The following is an 18,450-nucleotide window of genomic DNA, read 5'->3' on the forward strand; positions in this document are numbered from 1 at the left end:
ACTAGCAGAAGTTGGTTCAAAATGAAATGAGCTTGTGATTGGATGTCTGTGGCCTCTAGCAATTGGAGGGGGGGTGGTCAGCTGGGCACTGGGCCTAATTGAAATTTATGAACTAGTTCAATAATAGGATAAATCAGTCTGTGTAGGTAACAGATACAAGTAACACAGAAAACTCAGTAATGCATCAGGGATATGTCAGGATCTTCACTGTCTGGATCCAGATTTCAAGCATGGAATAGGTCTGGAATGTTTGGGAGCTGTAGTCTTGTTTTGGTCCATAAGAGGAAGGGATCAAGCAAAATTCATATCTGGATTCTGAACTCTCCACCACATCAAAATTTAGGGGTGTTTAGCTTTGGGGTTTTGGTTTGTTCATGTCTTTAAATTGCAGTGGAGGGCAATAGACCGTGTAAGGCCTTTTTCTCCAATAGCTATGATACATTAACTAACCTGAACCCATTCATACAACACACACAACAGATGGAAACATTCAGGCCTCCTAAATTTTCCCTGCAGTCTGAGTCCTTTCCTAGCAAAGCACACCATCTTTTGATTTTACTTGTGAAGGCTGAATTTTTCCTTCTCATCCATTTTGGTTTGAAAGTGGTGGCTCTATTTTTTGAGGGAGAGTGGGGAACAGAAAGGCTAAGAATACTTTTAGCATTTCATATGAACCATGTAAATGTCTCCTATCATATAGACAGCCCAGCTATGGGAGCTATTACAAGTAGTCTGCCAGATGCTGGGTTACCATCCAGCTAAACAAATGTTTTGCTGTCTGTTGGTTTCCCCTAGGAATCCAAGAACTATTTATTTCCACTGTAGATAATTTACTCTTCGACAAAACTTCTCTTCTTAATTACCCTCCATGCAAATCAGTATTTTCTTAAATGTCAGTGCCAGAGCCAATGAAAACACAGCTGACCCGGATTATGACACTTCTGAGCCTGCTAGGTCTTTCAATAGGGGTGGGATCCAGTTTTGGTGTGTGTTTGATAACACCTCTTAACCCCAATGCCTAGTACACAACTTGGATGAAAGGATGCCCTTGTAAAAGAGTCAGTCCTCCCTCCATTCAGTCATAATCAGAGAGCCCAAAATACACACATGCTCCAAAAGGTCTTCCTGCAAAACCACACTTGACGTTAAGCGAAAAACAAGCAACACCTACTCGCTCTCACTCATGCTTTGAAAAAACCCTGTTGGGCTTTCATTATACTTCATTAAAACTGATAACCAGGTCTACCCTGAAGTAAGGAGAGACTCTGAGGGTATCATCAGACCTTCCCTTCCTACATCTGGATGTAGGGTTGCAAATGACCATTATCCAAGTCATTGAAAAAAATATTGAATAGTACTGGGCCCAGGTCAGACACCTGTGGGACCCCACTTAATATGTCCTTCCCAGGTTGACAGTGAACCATTGATATCTTCTTTGAGTACAGTTTTGCAACTGGTTGTGCATGAGCCTTGTAGTAATTTCATCTAGTCCATTTTTCCCCAGTTTGCTTATGATCATGTCATGTTGGGCGGCGCTTCAGGGCATAAGCAAAATGGGTTAGTTTTGCTCAGAGGGCAGGTTATCCCAGTGTGGATCAGAGGTATGTCTAATATCTTTCTCCTGCAGGATATAGCTAGATCTATTCCAGGAGGCAATGCTGGCCACCTGTTACAATGGTTCAGTATCTAAGGATAAGGTAGAGGGGTGTGTGTGTGTGTGTGTCTGATGGGGGGACTTGTCGTACCCCTTCAGGGGTAGTCCGTCCACTTTGGTCCCCACCTGTCACTCAGCTCTCACCTGTGGCTCCAAGTAGCTGCAGCATGCGCAGTGGCCACACCCTGGGCAACGTCTTCGACAGGCCAGCTAAACCAGGTGAGTGTAACTGATGGGACTCAAACCCTCAGTGAATTAGGGATATGCCTACCCGCATGCGACGTCAGCTCCGGCGGACTGGGCGAAAGAGATCACTATGATCCAACGGCCAAGAAGGTGGTTCTGCAATGCTTTGTGGAAAGCGAAGGGCTTGACAAGGCACAAAAGACATCAAGGCCATCCACTGCAACCAAAGAAGTTACCAGTTGTGACGATTTTTCATACCATTGATGTTTGGCTTCTAAGGTCGAGAGAGTGGGATTGCTCCTGTGCAATGGCTCTACCACTTAAAAAGCTTTCACACACAGGTCCTGTGCAAATCATCAAACATCATCATACCACCCAGTCCTGTGGCGATGGGGGAGGGGCAAAGCGACAGGTGGAGGTTACCACTGGGAGTCGTAGTCCCAATCCTGCACGCAGGCAGCCTGTGGATAGGTGGTCGTCCAGCTCTGTACTTGGGGCAGCAGAGTTGCCTGGCAGCATCCCAGGCATCTGAGCAGCCCTCTTTAGGACAGCAGTGCTCACCCTAGTAAGGGAGGGGCCTAGAAAAGGTGGCCTAAAAATTGCCTGCCCTACAATAGCTGGCCAGCAAGCCGCGGCTGGCAGTTTAACCCAGTCTGCAGCTGAAACCAAAAGAAAAATTTGAGAAAACTTACCATTGGTGTATGGAATGTTCGTACCCTCATGGATCGAGAAACTGTTGCAAGACCTGAGAGAAGGACAGCTCTCATTGCTCGAGAACTAGCCCGCTACAACATTGATATAGCGGCATTAAGCAAAACAAGATTGCCTGGGGAAGGTTTCTTGAGCGAACCAGGAAGTGGTTACACCTTCTTCTGGAAGGGTAAGACTGAGACAGAGGACAGAATACATGGAGTTGGTCTGGCAATAAAAACCTCATTGATGAATCAACTTCCAGACCTTCCAGTGGGTATCAATGAAAGATTGCTGAAACTATGCTTCCCACTAAATGCCAAACGTCATGCCACCATCATTAGTGCATATGCACCCACTCTAACATGCTCTGACAACTCAAAGGAACAATTCTATGAAGATCTCGATAGACTGATCAAGGCCACACCTGTAACAGACAAACTACTCCTACTTGGAGATTTCAACGCCCGAGTTGGGGCTGACAACGAGAATTGGAAAGGAGTAACTGGGCCACATGGTGTAGGCAAAATGAACAGCAGTGGACTACTCCTTTTGAGCCTTTGTTCTGAAAATGACCTGACCATTACCAACACTCTGTTCCGGCAAGCGAATAAATACAAAACGACGTGGATGCACCCTAGGTCCAAACAGTGGCATCTGATAGATTATGCCATTGTCAGAAGGCGAGACATCCGAGACGTAATGATCACCAGAGTAATACGAGGTGCAAAGTGCTGGACAGACCACAGATTAGTCAGGATCGCTCCCTCTCGGCACAAACGCCCTAAGCATGTGCGACCAGTTTGGCTATGTTGAAAGCAGAAGGATGCTCAATGTTTCAACAACTTTCAGAAGAGTCTTGATGACAAACTGACATCCCACGGACAACTGATCGGTACTGCAATCGAAAAGTGGGACCACTTCAAGCAGATGTTGACTGACACAGCAATAACATCTCTTGGACCAAAGAAAAGAACACATCAGGATTGGTTTGATGAGAACCAAGAAGAAATATGCTCAGCTCTGGAAGTAAAGAGAAAAGCCTTTATTGAATGGCAGAATGATTCCTCCTCAGTCTCCAAACGGGACCATTTCAAGTACCTTCAGAGCAAAACACAGAAAGACCTCCGTCAGATACAAGACAACTGGTGGGAGAGCAAAGCCAAAGAAATCGAGCACTATGCTGAGACCCACAACTCAAAGATGTTCTTCAGTGCTATTAAGACTGTCTATGGACCTTCTAAACTAAGGACCACCCCACTGCTCTCATCAGACAACACAACACTGATTAAAGATAAAGAAGGCATCAACGAAAGATGGTGAGAACACTTTAGCAACCTTCTCAATAGACCATCAACCGTGAATAATAACGTCCTCAATGAAATTCCACAACAACCTGCTCTGACAGATCTTGACTCTCTGCCCACTATAGATGAGATTAAGAAAGCTGTTAGCCAGATGAGTTCAGGAAAAGCTCCTGGAAAAGATGGGATACCAGCAGAGAGATACAAAGCAGCAGGTCCAGCAGCACTAGCAGCGTTACACAGCATGATCATCAGCATCTGGGAGGATGAAAACATACCACAGGACCTCCATGATGCTACTATTGTCTCTCTTTTCAAGAACAAAGGCAGCAAAGCAGAATGTGGAAATTATAGAGGCATATCCCTCCTCTCCGTTGGAGGGAAAATCATCGCCCGCATCATCTTGAACTGCCTAATAGCCAGTATTTCCGAGGCAAATCTACCTGAAAATTAATGTGGTTTTCAACCTGGCCAGAGCGCAGTTGACATGGTGTTTGCTGTCAGACAAATACAAGAGAAGTGCATTGAACAGAACATGCACCTGTATGCTGTCTTCATAGATCTGACAAAGTCGTTTGATACCGTCAACAGGGAAGCCCTTTGGACTATTCTAACACGACTTGGCTGCCCAAGAAAATTTGTCCAGATTATACGCCTTTTTCATGACAGCATGACAGGCGAAGTATTGTCTGATGGAGCCACATCTGCCCCCTTCAACATCACCAACGGTGTGAAACAAGGATGTGTTCTCGTTCCTGTCTTATTTAACCTGTTCTTTGCATGTGTCCTCAACCATGCAATGAAAGATCTGGATCGAGGTATATATTTGAAATACCGGCACAATGGTTCACTTTTTGACCTCCGTCGCCTGAATGCAAAGACTAAGACAGTGCAGAAACTCCTTCTTGAGGCACTCTTTGCCGACGACTGTGCCCTCATGGCTCACACTGAAAATGATCTTCAGCACATTGTCAACAAGTTTGCCAAAGCCTCGTAACTCTTCGGACTAACTATCAGCCTCGGAAAGACAGAAGTTCTCCATCAACCTGTACCTGGATCAAATGCTTCTGTCCCAAGTATCTCCATTGATGGCACTCAGCTTAAAGTAGTGGAGAACTTTAAATACCTGGGTAGTGTCAGATCCAGTGATGGATCACTGGATAATGAGATCAACGCACGAATATCCAAAGCAAGCCAGGCACTTGGCTATCTGCGTGTCAAAGTTTTAAACCACCACAACATCCGGATGTCAACAAAACTGCTTGTGCACAGAGCTGCTGTTCTTTCATCTCTTTTGTACGGGTGTGAAACATGGACACTATATAGGCGTCACATCAAGCAGCTCGAAGCATTCCACATGCGTTGCCTCCGCAACATCATGAAGATCCGCTGGCAAGACAAAGTGACCAATCTTGAGGTCCTCAAGAGAGCCCAGATGACAAGCATCAAAATGATGATCATGAAGTCACAGCTACGTTGGACCAGTCATGTCAGCCGCATGGATGCCAACAGAATCCCCCGCCAGCTTCTCTATGGTGAGCTCTTCCAGGGCATCCGGCATATAGGTCGTCCACGAAAACGTTACAAGGACACCATCAAAGCCAATCTGCAGTATAGCAATATCAAACCCAGGGACCTTGAGGACACCGCCAGCGACAGAACACAGTGGCGTGCAACAGTCAGAAATACCTGCATCGCCTTTGAGGAAGACTGCTGCCGGCGTCTACAAGAGGCACGCGAACGACGTCACAGAGCACCAGCAGCGCACAACCCACTAATTGCGAACTTCCCATGCACCATCTGCAGACAAATGTGCACCTCTAGAATTGGCTTGTATAGCCATCAGAGGGCACACCATGAGACCAGCAATAGATAATTTGCTCAGATTTGTCATCATCGGATCGATGGACTACCAAGAGAGGTGTGTGTGTGTGTGTGTGTGTGTGTGTTGGTCTTCCCTATGAGATGGCATGATACATTTACCCACTACTATTGCTAATGTCACCTGCTGTTTACTTGTGTGGACTGCTATGTATTGGGAAGCAAATGCTGCTCAGGCAGAACGTGAACCATGGTGGCATATTTGACTATTAAGCTGACAAACCTTTTTTCAATAGACTGCGATAGCTGTACATTCCCACAGGACATGCTTATATATTCCTTTGTGCAGCTCCAGCCGAGATTGCAGATCTGAGTCAGGTGCTTGAAATCTCAGCTGTCTCCAGTGTGTTTTGCTTAGATGTAAAGTTTAATAACTTCAGGCTATCATCTTCTGAGGCTCTACGTCCATAGTCTTTTGGTTTCTGTCCTGCCTCTATTTCATTTTGCTTAGTTGCATCTCATTTCCAAAAGGCTTGAAGGCAGATGGAATCTCTTTACTCTTTCATCTGTCTAGACATTTGCAGATCAGTGATAGCTGGGTATGTTTAAAAGCATCTGAGACTGGGAAGGCCAGCCTCTGTCTCCTAAGGTCTCATCTGACAGAGGCAGAGCTAAAAATATTTCCAGATATTAGTTTCCAAGTGGAATTAATGCATGTGCTCTATGAGGGTAGTTGTCTGTAAAGGTGCAAGTATTAGGGTAGGTCTATACTCACCGTCCGGGTCGACGCGGTGAGTTCGACTTCTCGGAGTTCGAACTATCGCGTCTAATCAAGACGCGATAGTTCGAACTCCCCGCGCGCTCCGGTCGACTCCGGAACTCCACCACCGCAAACAGCGGTGGCGGAGTCGACCTTGGAGCCGCGGAGTTCGACCCCGCTGCGTCTGGACAGGTAAGTCAGTCGAACTAGGGTACTTCCAGTTCAGCTACGCTATTCGCGTAGCTGAACTTGCGTACCCTAGTTCGACCCACCCCCCCTTAGTGTAGACCAGGCCTTAGAAATACTGAGCATTCAGTCCAGACAGCTTCTACCAGGAAACGTCACAAAGGAAGGTGAATCAAGTCATCTACAAGGTTCTCATGGACACTGGAACTTCTTTAGTTTTAAGGTGGGGTAAACTCTACTGCAGGGGGTGGTAATCCTCATTCACCTTTGGAAGATCTTAGCGGGATTCAGAAAGTGATCAAACAGCTCGGTGGATAATGAGAACATCCTGAGTTGTAACAGCAAGGATGAAAAATAACCTAGGGTTTGGATGGTATGTAAATCCTCATGCTTCAGGGCATATGCTAATCTCAAACTGTCCAATCAGGGGGCAACTTTTCCAGTGGATTATAGGTTATTGCACAACTGCCTATTGTATGGTGTCTTACACCTTCCTCTGAAGCAGCTGGTACTGGTCATTGCCAGAGACGGGATACTGGAGTAGAGGGACCACGGTTCTGAGCCAGTGTGGGAATTCCTTTGTCACTAATATAATCATGTGTGGGCAGTATGATCTAATGGTTTGTACATGTGGCTGGGGCTGAAGAACTTCTCAGTTCCAGTTATACCTCTGCCAGTAGTTCTCTGCCTCAATTTCCACTATCCGCATACTGGGGTAATAATTCTTACCTACCATGTGGAGGAGAGGGGTGATGTAACCTTGATTATGTTAATGGTTTTTAAAGTGATAAGTACTATGTCACATAATATAATTTCTTATGATCGCTCTGTCATTTTATGAATTGTGCATGTAGAAATTGGCTTACAGTATTTACCAGCAATTTGCTGTACAGAGCACAACATTTACTAAGTTAAATGCCTGTACAAGAGTTATGGCAAGCTAGTGCAATGCAACTTTGACTTTATAGGAGCACATCAACATCAGAAGTAATTTATACACTCAGCCTCTTGAATAGCTTACGGATAATATGCAAGAAATGAGAAAACAGAACATCAGTGTCTGTCAGGATTCAAGTGATAATTCCATGTCACCAAACAGTGACATTGACTAGATGGGGCCAATGAATTCTGGGCAGAGGAGGAGGTGGTGGGGTCTGAGTCTGGATTAGGGTTAGTCTAAGGTTTGGATTGCCAGTCAGTTAGAAATCTTGTAGACTCCATGGTTCCATGGTTTAGAAATCTTGTAGACTCGTCTCAGAAGTTGTAGGCCAATAATGACAGAACTCTTTCAAGAGTGACTGATCTTGACAGATTCCTGCCATTTTTGGACTGCAACGTCACAGCTGCTCCTGGAAGAGTTGGCCATGTACAAATCAGAATGGGGAAACGAGTTCTTGGGCCTTTTGGTTCTAGGACCAACCAGAAACACAGACTGACTTGAATCTGAACCCAGGGCCAGATTTGAAAAGATACAGACCCAGGGTCCTGGTTTTGATCTCTGATTCTCCTAGATGCAAATTTATTTCCTTCAAAATGAAAATTAAATGGTTTGTTAGGCCATTAACGTTTAACTGCCTGAATTAGAGCAAGCGCCAGAAGACAGGCTTTGTATCTGATTCTTGCTACATACTGAATACCCTCCTGACACAACTGCATCAACACTAGCGTGAGTACGTCTGTGTGCGGAGAGAGACTACCATTGTATCATAAGGGATTGAAAGCTATTTAGTCCCATAGAAGTGCTCCTGAATCACACTACCCTGGGGCAGGGGTGTGCACAATGGGGGGCAAGGAGGGGCACGGCACCCCCAATAATCGGCAAGGGCACAGAACGCCTCCAAAAGCAGTGAAATGTTTATTCCTGTGATGCCCCTGCCCTGAGGTTAAAAACCTTAAGCCAGATCCTTAGCTGGTGTAAATCAGCATAGCCCAAATGACTTCAATAGAGCTATGCCAATTTACAGCAGCTGAGAATCTGGCCCATTAGCCTGACTCATGTTTTAGTAACTCCTCTGTTAGATTAGGACAGGCAACGGTGCTACACTGTGACTAGAACAGATAAACAGCCATGTGATGATGGTAACGATCTGCATTAAGATGGCAACTTTCTCCTGCAGGATCTCCAGTGTACTTTACAAACCTATTTGCCAACTAAAGAACTGCTGCATCTGCCATGGAAACCAGGCATCTCTGGGGTGACAGGCAGCAGCAGCTGCTCCCATTGAAGTCAATAGCAAAACTCCTACTGACTTCCCCGGGGGCTGCTGCAGAGCAGAGCAATGCCACTGATTAGTTTAATATAAGAAGGGAGGAATACTGTACCCATGTGAAACTGCAGAGGCAATTTAAAGTGGGCAGAAAGCAATTACCTAGCCTGGAATCTGGCCAGCATAGATCTGTAATAGAGACCAGATCATTCCAGCAAGGCACTGACAATTTCAGAAATGGGTTTATACAAAGTGCACCAAAGACCAGATACTCAGCCAGTGTAGATGGGTAGAGCTCCATTTGAGCTATGCCCATTTACGCCAGCTGAGAATCTGGCCTTACACTTTTATGGGACTTTGGCCCCTGAATCCTTTTTCTTTCATTAGTGACTGTGCCCCATGCCTTGCTGCCCACGGTTAGTCAAGGAACAGTAGTGAGGCACTCAGCCCCAAACTGAGTCTCCCAATTTGACTAGTGACACTGGAGTAATCCACATGTAATGGATAGCAAACCAGTGGGCATGTGTGAAGGGTGCTAAGCCATGCCTTCTGGGCAAAGGGAGCAGAGCACAGCAGAGGAACCATTCCACCTGTGGGGGTGGGGGGGAGGTGGACTGGGAAGGGAAGATCTTACGTGGTGGTGTTTGGGTTTACAGACTGACATGCACCTCCTAGGGCTGCAGCAGCAGATCTGGTGCATTTTTCAAGAGCAGGCTTCCCTAGGGATCCAGTTGGCACGGTCACAAAAACAGTTGCTTGAGAGTGATTGGCAATAAACTAGGGAGGGGAGCGAGAAGCTGTTTCCGTTGCATTTTTTAGCCCCACCACAAGCCAGTGGTAGAGACTGACAAAAAGAAGCCTCTGAACATCCAAGAGGGCATGTTTTGTGTACCTGACCCTGCACTGCTGTAGGGCTGAGGGAACATTGACTATGAGAGCCAGTGCTGGCTAGTGAGCTAAGCACAGGGCTCGAAGCCATAAAACCCATGTGGCCAAATTGGGACTGACATGTAGTGTGAGCTGGGGCAAGTGGGATGAAGGCCAGATCCAACACGCTGAGGCTCAACTCTGAGGGGGCAGGCAAGGGCAGGGCAGGGCGATCTGCTGTTGCTCAAAGCTTCCTGTGATGCACAGGCTCCTTGGCAAAGGGTCCCCTGTTCTTTGCAACTCTTGGCTCAGACCTGACAAACTCACCACACCATGTTACTTTACTGAGAGTCCCATATCAATGGGGCTGCTATTGGAGTCAAGGTGTCAGAACTCAGTCCTACAGACAAGGCCCCGCTATTTTTTTCATTGTTTTTATTTAAAAAACAGTAAAACCAGAACATTTTAATTTGATAAATATGAAAACTGCTTAGTTCATTCCATGTAACTCATCCTATAGTTGCAAATCAGTTTGTAAAATTCAGACACTGACCTAAATTAGACCAGATGTGCTATTGCTTGCAAGTGATATTTATTATTGCAGTATTGCTCTAGCAGCATAAAATGCCAGATAGTGCTTAATTTGTAATTAGAGAGGTTCCGGGGCTCAAGCAATTTTTTTACATTCATAACTGATGCAGCAAGCCCAGAGATGCTGGGGCTATGAACTGCTTAGCCTAAGCACTGATTCCATTTCCTTAAAGTGTGGAAAACAGTCAGTTTTTTGCTTGAACCCGTTAACAAGGGGGAGGGATATACTTGTTTCCCAATTTCTTGAATAAGAAACAGCAGATAGATGTTTAGCAGGAAATGAGTAATGCAAACGATCTGGCTTTTTAGCAGAGGTGGAAGCATATACAGTAGGTTCCAGAATAGGTTTGTAAAAAATTAATTAGCAGTGAGCGGAGAATGAATGATGTAGTGTTTGTTCACTGTGGAGATCTTGTTTCATTTAATAAAAATGACTAAACTAGAGAGAACTGATGTAAACGCCTCTTAATAGCAAGTGTCTCTGCAGATACTGAACACTGCACCTTAAAGTGCGGACAGGCACATATTTAAGGTTGAAAGGGCCAGATTTTCAACAGTGGGCTTTTGAAAAGCACCTAAATAACTGAGGCGTCTACCGCGCATTGATTTCAATGGGACATAAGTGCCTAACCTGCTTCAGCACCTTTGAATGGGGGTGTCTAAAGACTTCTGAAAATCTGATCCAAAGTTGTTAGGGGGCGTGTGAGTGTGGTGGCGGTGGTGGTGATGCTGTTTTTAGAATTTACAAATGCTAACACTAGAGATCTTTTCATGAAGTAAAAAGAGGAAAAAACAGCAAAAACTGTTTTCATCCCACTCGCCCAAAAATTTCTCCTGCCAGGTTTGCAATCCAAATATTCCAGCATTGCGCCAGTGCTTCAGAACCAGACATCGAAAACTGCTGAGAAACAGAAGTGAAACTGACTAGTTGAATTGCTGAATGAATTTGTATAGATCAAGCACACAGCATAAACAGTGAAAACCGAGGGCTTGTCTACACTTAAAACACTGCAGTGGTGCAGCTACACCACTTCAGTGAAGACACTACTTACACTGACAGGAGGGGATCTCCCATGGGCATAGGTACTTAACCTTCCAGAGATGTGGTAGCTAGGTTGACAGAATTCTCCCATCAACTAGTGCTGTCTACAAGTGTGGTTAGGTTGGTTTAATTGTGGGTACGTTTACACTACCCGCCGGATCAGCAGGTAGTGATTAATCTATCGGGGATCGATTTTTATCGCATCTAGTGTAGATGCGATAAAATAGATCCCCGATTGCTCTGCCATCGACTCCGGAACTCCACCGTGGCAAGAGGCAGAAGCGGAGTCAATGGGGGAGTGGCAGCGGTCGACTGGCTGCCATCTTCACGGCCAGATAAATCGACCTAAGATACGATGACTTCAGCTACGTTATTTGCGTAGCTAAAGTTGCGTATCTTAGGTTGACACCCCCCCCAGTGTAGACCTAGCCTGTATTGCTCAGGGTGTAGATTTTTCACACTCCTCAGCAACATAGTTACATTGACCTAATTTCCTAGTGTAGACCAGGCCTAAGGCTATATCTACCCTGCATCAGGGGTGTGACTGCAGCATGTGTAGACATACCAGAGCAAACTTTGAGCTCTGTATCTCAAGTAACAATAGCAGCAAAGCTTAGGCTAGTTGATCCCAGGATCCTGGGTGGGCTTGTACAGTCTGTGCTGTGTTGCTGTGGTTTCATTGCTATTGTTAGTCAAGATACCTAAGCAAGCCTTGATCTAGCTATGTCTACACATGCTGCAGTCATGCTTCTGATTGCAGTGTAGACCTACCCTAAGTCAAACCTGTGGTGTTAGTAACCTAGGTAAGGAGAGAGTTTTTCACCTGAGTGCCCCTTTAAATATTTAAAAAACATAATGTTCAAAAACTTAAGACTACAGTGACTGAATAAACCAAACCTAAATGACTGAGATAGGGAAGGAAGCACTGTTTGATCCTGGCTAAACAACAGTTCATAGGGCACAGCTAGTATCAGAGGTGCTTCAGTCAGACTGACAGCTGCATCCGAGACAACAGAGATCAAATTAAAGCTATTTGCTATCTCAGCATGTTTCCAACTAAGGTTTAGATAGAGGATCTGATCCTGCATTCCTTGTGCACCTTGGGCCTTATTCTTCTCACTCACTGCAACGTGCCTGCATAGATTGCCTAGGGAATTACTCCTGGTTTTCACCAGTGCCAGGGAGAAGACAACTGGTCTCCTAGAACTCTCACTGATGACAGGATCGGGCCCAGTGTGTTATAAAAACTGCATGTGGAAGGCTTAACACATTATATGAAATAGGGGCCCCCAGTGATTGATTTCAATCACCTTCCAGTATCACTAGACGAACAATCAACAATGAAAAAGTAATAATGGGCCAAATCCTGAAGTCTGTAACTTAGTCACAGCTCTCAGTGGAGCCAACAGGCATGTTGCCCGAGTGAAACCAGAGTAGTGAAGGGCTCAGGATACAGAATGACAGCCCACACCGAAATAGATGAACTGCTGTAACCAGCTGTCAACTGCTTATCAGCTGTTAATACAGTAACAAAAAACACACCTAAACAGAAGTATACAGAAAAAATATTCGGAAGTACAATTCCCTCCTATCTGTCAACATACCAAGAAAGTAATCTCTAGGCATTCTCTATAGGAGTGACAAAGAATAACATCAATGAATGGGGCTGTATGCAAGATATGAATATTAACTCACTCAAATCCTAAAATGGTGTAAAAGGGCACAGCCTCTTTGATGTTAATGGACAGATCAAGCTCTGGAAAAGTCAGTGCAGGTCCGATGGAGCTATGGTGAATTGTACCAGCTTTTGTTTTGTTTAAAATGGCTGAAACCGTGGAGCTTGGCCGTACGCTTCCCACAGCAGTTTAACAGCAAAGCAGCAAGCATATGCTTTGCACAGGAGCTTTCACTATGAAGAACACATCCCTGGAGACCCATTTCCTGGTGTCTCTCTATAGTCCATACAGATGGCGGTGGGAGAGGGATTTCCTGTCTGGTGGTAGCTCCCTAGAGCTGTGAGCATCAGCATGAGGTTGCTAATGCTACAAGCCATCCAGAGGCAGCATTTCTAGCTCTCACTATTTCCAAGTGGTGTATCCAGGTCTCTATCACATTTTTAACACATAGTTTAAGCCGGTGCATTTACAGACAACTTCTTGAAATGCTCTTGGGGAAATGATAACTGGTATGAAGCCAATTAATTTTCAATTAGCATCTCTAAGACACAGACAGATTCTCAGGAGTAAATCCATCGATGCCAATGGCGTTAAACTGGTATGAGATCACAACCAGGTTTTTTCTCTCGTGGACACACGGAGGACATGGTTGTCAGTCTGTTCAGGGAAGGAGGTTGCATAATGGTTTTATACAAATATTCTTTTGTTTCTGCATAATATCAGACTAGGTACAGTATGATGTTTCCAAATGTTTTTGCTCAGATCTATGACAGGTTTGATAAAACTCTCTTATTTTTAATGACTTTGAGCAATATCTGTTTTTAAGCGTTTTTTCAATGTTTATCAATTTAAATTTGTACAGTTGCAGGAAATTATGGACTGGGGGGATCACACAATAACTGACAGACATTGAGATTAAAAAATGTAACCTTTAGAATCACTAAAACACAAATTGTCAGCATCACATGTCAAAATATCCTCAGAGCAAACTAAGTTCTCAGGCAAAGAAAAATGCTGCTTATCTATAAATGTCAATTACTGATGGAAATATTTTTTCATCAAGGGTTGTGTGTGCATGGTGAAACTGACATCTGCCAATACACATCTAATCATTCCAAGCCTACACCTCCTGTAGAGATATCTGCCTAGGCTTGTGCACTCCATATCCTGTTTGTTGCAGTAAATGGGACTTACAGGTATTGGCAAAAGTATAAAAGGGATAGGTCTCAGTGTGGGGACACTGTTCAGCTGTGCTGGGGGTGCAGGTAAGTTAGGCAGCCCTGGTTGCTGGCAATCTTAGATGATGCAGAGATAAGGGCTTGGTATCCAGATGGTGGCGGTGGTGGTAGAGAGCCTTGTCATTATGGGCCACACTGACAAACTCTCATTGAATAGCATCACATTCCGTGAATAGCCCTATGGAAATAAATGGGAGTTACTTGAGTAGTAAGATTCACTGAATATGAAGGTAGCAGGATCTAGCTCTGTATAAGCACCTCCTAGGGTCAGAGTATGGAGAGACCTTAGGGCAGGTTCAGAGAAGGGCATGTTTTTTAGCCCATGGTCACAGGGTGAGCTTCAGGATAACAGCAACAGTTGGAACTGGAGAACAAGTCCACTAAGCACCAGAGTCACTGCTCAGATGCTGGGAAGCAAGTTCAATACGTATGTGAAATTCACGCTGGAGTCCGGGGGCAGGAGAGAAGATGTAGTGGGTGGTTTTGCAGTTTAAGTGGGAGGCTCAAGGAAGGATTGACCTTTCCTGAGGCAGAGCCGTCCCTACTCAGAGAGGCGCTAAATGCCACACGGTGCCCTCTACTAAAAGACACAGCAAAACCAAACAAACAGCTTGCTCACCCCTCCCTTAGCTCCAAACACCAGGCCCTATGATTTCATCACATTCTGTTTTAAGAGAAATTGGAGGACATCATCTGACAGTCCCGGTGTTCGCTTTCCTTCTTCCAGTGCAACTTCTCCAGTAGCTGGTGCTGAGAAACAAGCTTTGCTGGAGTGGTTTGGAAAGACCTTACATCCATCTCTGTTCAAAACCATCTGGGCCATGTAGAGACTGCATAAGGAATATTTTCCTCCTTCCTTGTTTGCCAGGTCCTGAATTTTGAGAGAGAGCCATTCTGAAGCTGCATTGTATGTGGGATCCCCTCTGCCGGGCTGCTGCTGACAACATGTTTCATAGAAGCTGTCTAGAGACTTTCTAATGCTGATGTCTTCTGTGCCCTCTTGCTCATATGTCCAAGAGAATGGAATCCCACTAGGTTCAGCAGGTTGAAATGGCTCTGCAGGTGGACGATGTCTAGGATTTGCTTCCTCACAGTGTCCATGCCAAACGCTCATGCTAGCTGCATGCTGAGCTTCTTCAGGATCTGGGCTACTAGCACCTGCAAGCAGAGAAACATTGCAATATGTTAGACCTTCAGGAAACAGAGAAACTAGCCACAGGCTGCAGCTGATTAATAGAATTGTCCTTGTGGCCTCTGATTCAAAGACTCTCTGATTCACTGTTGTCAGCTAGCGATCTCAGAGCAAGGACTCCCTAAGGCATGGCCCTATAGATCCTAAAATGGAATAGGTGCATACATCCCTGGGGGCAGGAAAGCGTTAAACACTGACCAGGCCTCCACAACAGGCTGACTGAGCAGGTTCCTCAGGAGATGTGCTAAATTAGAACTCACAGGTGTCCTGGCCTCCCCCCGTCTCCAGCTGGCCCAGTCCACTTTATGGTCTGTGCTGGCTGGATCTTGCCCCCTAAGACTCCTACAAAGGTGAGGGTTGCAGGTAACTTGTGGACTTTCTGCTGCCAATGGCCATAGCCAGGACTGCCTCCCCCCAGTGCCTCCTGCCTGCCGCTGAACAGCTAATCCTCCTCGGGTGGGCAGCACTGGTGGGGGGATGGGAGGAGCTCACTGGCGGGGCCCACTGTTTCCCCTCCCCTCCCCCACCAGGTGCTCCAGCCCCGGAGCACCCATGGAGTCGGTGCCTATGCCTAGGCATCTTCATGGCCTAATCTTCTCCACAGCTCACTTTGTTTTTACTACCCCTTTCTGTTGTCAGCTTTAAAACCGTGTTCCTCATCTTACCGTTCCCGCTTCGTGTAAAGAGTCCTCTTCCCCAGCCTTCTACCAGCACCTTATCAGAGTGTCTTACTACGGGATTAGGTGGTGTGTAGGGTTACCATGCTCCTCCATCCCGAGCCCCATTTTTCCTGCTCGCTCAAACTAAATTCTCCCACACTGCCTTCATGTGTGACTTTTAAATTGCTTAAGCTCTTGATTCAGTCTAGCCTAGCTCTTGTCCCACTTCCTTACTGATCAACATTCCTGATGTCATTCAGTTACACAGATCCACTCCTCCTCCCACTGAAATCAATAGGAGTGATCTGCAACCAGGCACCTATTTATTACTAATGCAGTGTTGACAGTGTTACAGGCACTCTGCAGTTCATGTGTGAAAACAGGAGAGTTTACAACAGGGCAAATACATCTCACAGCCTAAATAGCCTTAACAGATAGATGCAGACAACAGGCTCCTCTACTGACACCTCTAACTGCATTCTCCCCTCCATCCATTCCTTTAAGCTAAATGGCAGAACACCTAAGGCCCTGAAAGGAAGGAATTTCTAAGGGCTGGCCTAGGTCAGCTGACTTGGGCTCACAGGGCTTGGGTGCTGGGACCAAAGAATTGCTGTGTAGATGTTTGGGCTCAGGCTGGAGCCTGAGCCCTAGGACCCCGTGAGCCTGAATGTCGACACAGCAATTTTTTAGCCCTGCAAGGCCAAGCCCCACTAGTACGGGCCGGTCACGGGTCTTTTATCCCTGTGTAGACATTAGCCTAAGGGCTCCTTTCTGTTCTTCACTCAGAGGTGGTGCCAGTGGCTTCAGATCACATGAGCAGAAAGTCAGCAAATAGCTGGGCCTTTTATAATTCATTGGCATGTGAAGTGGTGCACAGCCCTTCATTTAAATGAGCAATCTTGTTCAAAGGGAACGTCAGCTCTAACCACAAAGAGCTTTCTTAATATGGGGACACAAAGCGCTGTATCCCCAGTTTGTGTTCAGAGATGCCTTAAAATTAAGGTGGCAGAGTAGCTATACTGTATATTGTTTCAAGAGTGCTTCCTCCCCTTACTTTCCACCTTTTGATCTTTCCTTTCAAATTGACTTCACCCTCAATTCTGAGATGAAATAACTTAGCCTTGTCCTGCACAAAGACATTTCTAATACAGTACAAAGAGAAGCTTATGTGGCTTCCTTTTTACATCAATATATGCCATCACAGTAGCAAATCAAAGCTAATCAAAGACAGCAGGTCCATTTTCCCTTAATAATCCATCAGCCTCGGTGTGCGCGTTAGGTCTGCATTGAATCAGGCATCTCCAGTATCTCAGTCAGATGTCACTGAACTCAGACTCCTGTGGCAGCCTGCAACTCCCCATGCTGCCATCCCCTTGCTATCTATTACATGTAGCTTGCAGTTACACTTTGTGAAAAAGCAGCAGTTGCCACTACCTGCAAATATAGAAACCCTGCGTGATCCTGTTGGTAAGAGCAAAGTCCCATTAGCTTTGCATGATCAGAAAAGACTTCTGCTGTTATTCCTTTCTCCTATTTCTAAACAAGCATGATCATATTTGCCGCCTTTTCTTCTTACTTACAACCCAGTGGAGAAGTGACCAGCAAATATTTAAGGGATTTTTTTGACTGAGGCAGAAAATACTCATATAGTGTTACAGGGAGTGACTATACTTTCAGTAGGAGGCCTCTATCCTCACAATAGTAGTCACTGTTGGCCTGATCCAAATCTCCCTACAGTCAGTGGGAATCACTTAATTGGCTTAAGTGGGAATCTTTCCATTGATTGCAATAGGCTTTGGAGCTGACCTTATGAGACTCCAGCTCAGCACTGGAGTTGCTGCTGACAATGTACAGAATCGTCAACCATGATGAGCTGATGGTCACTAGCATGACTGTACCTACCATGCATATGTGACATTACCAATTGAGTATGGAAGTGACCTCTACTTAATTGCGATTACCTCATTCAAGTCTCTGCTCCAGCCTATAGCTTCTTTTTGCACAACAGAAAATAAGTCCCATCAAAATAACCTTTAGCATCTTCCCCCTTCTCTGGATCGTTTCACTGCAGGGAGGTGATCACGCTTGGAGACAGAACTCCAAGGGCCAGACCCAAACCTCAGCGAAGCTAACAAGAGATTTTTCCAAATGACGCTACATCATCGCTCACTGTATCAATACCTTCCACGTTATCCTCTTAACTTTCTCTAGCAAGTCCCACCTCAAATTACAGCACAAATAATTCCCATCCCTTAATGCACCAAACCATTCTGAGTGCTATTGCTTTTTAGAATCCACACTGGACAAGTGTCTGCCTGAGCTCCCACGATGACTTTCAAGTACTCTCCTGACAGTCGCAGCTTAGATGGTCTTTAAC

The 18,450-nt window shown here is 45.5% G+C and overlaps 1 protein-coding gene and 1 long non-coding RNA gene across 3 annotated transcripts in view; one reads left to right on the plus strand and one right to left on the minus strand.

Moving 5' to 3' along the window:
* LOC123365705 overlaps positions 1-18,450 on the plus strand; it is a 71,790-nt gene that overhangs the window by 12,876 nt on the left and 40,464 nt on the right. The gene's annotated exons all lie outside the window — the stretch shown is intronic.
* SHLD1 (shieldin complex subunit 1) overlaps positions 13,594-18,450 on the minus strand; it is a 77,410-nt gene continuing 72,553 nt past the window's right edge. The window contains exon 4 of one of the 2 annotated variants that reach the window (XM_045008540.1): positions 13,594-15,380. In XM_045008540.1, coding sequence (XP_044864475.1) covers positions 14,869-15,380 — 512 coding nt within the window. In that variant the 3' untranslated portion in view covers positions 13,594-14,868. The remainder of the gene's footprint in view (positions 15,381-18,450) is intronic. The other variant, XM_045008539.1, reaches the window with a different exon arrangement.

This window comes from Mauremys mutica, chromosome 3 (assembly GCF_020497125.1).
Source record: "Mauremys mutica isolate MM-2020 ecotype Southern chromosome 3, ASM2049712v1, whole genome shotgun sequence".
NCBI lineage: Eukaryota > Metazoa > Chordata > Testudines > Geoemydidae > Mauremys > Mauremys mutica.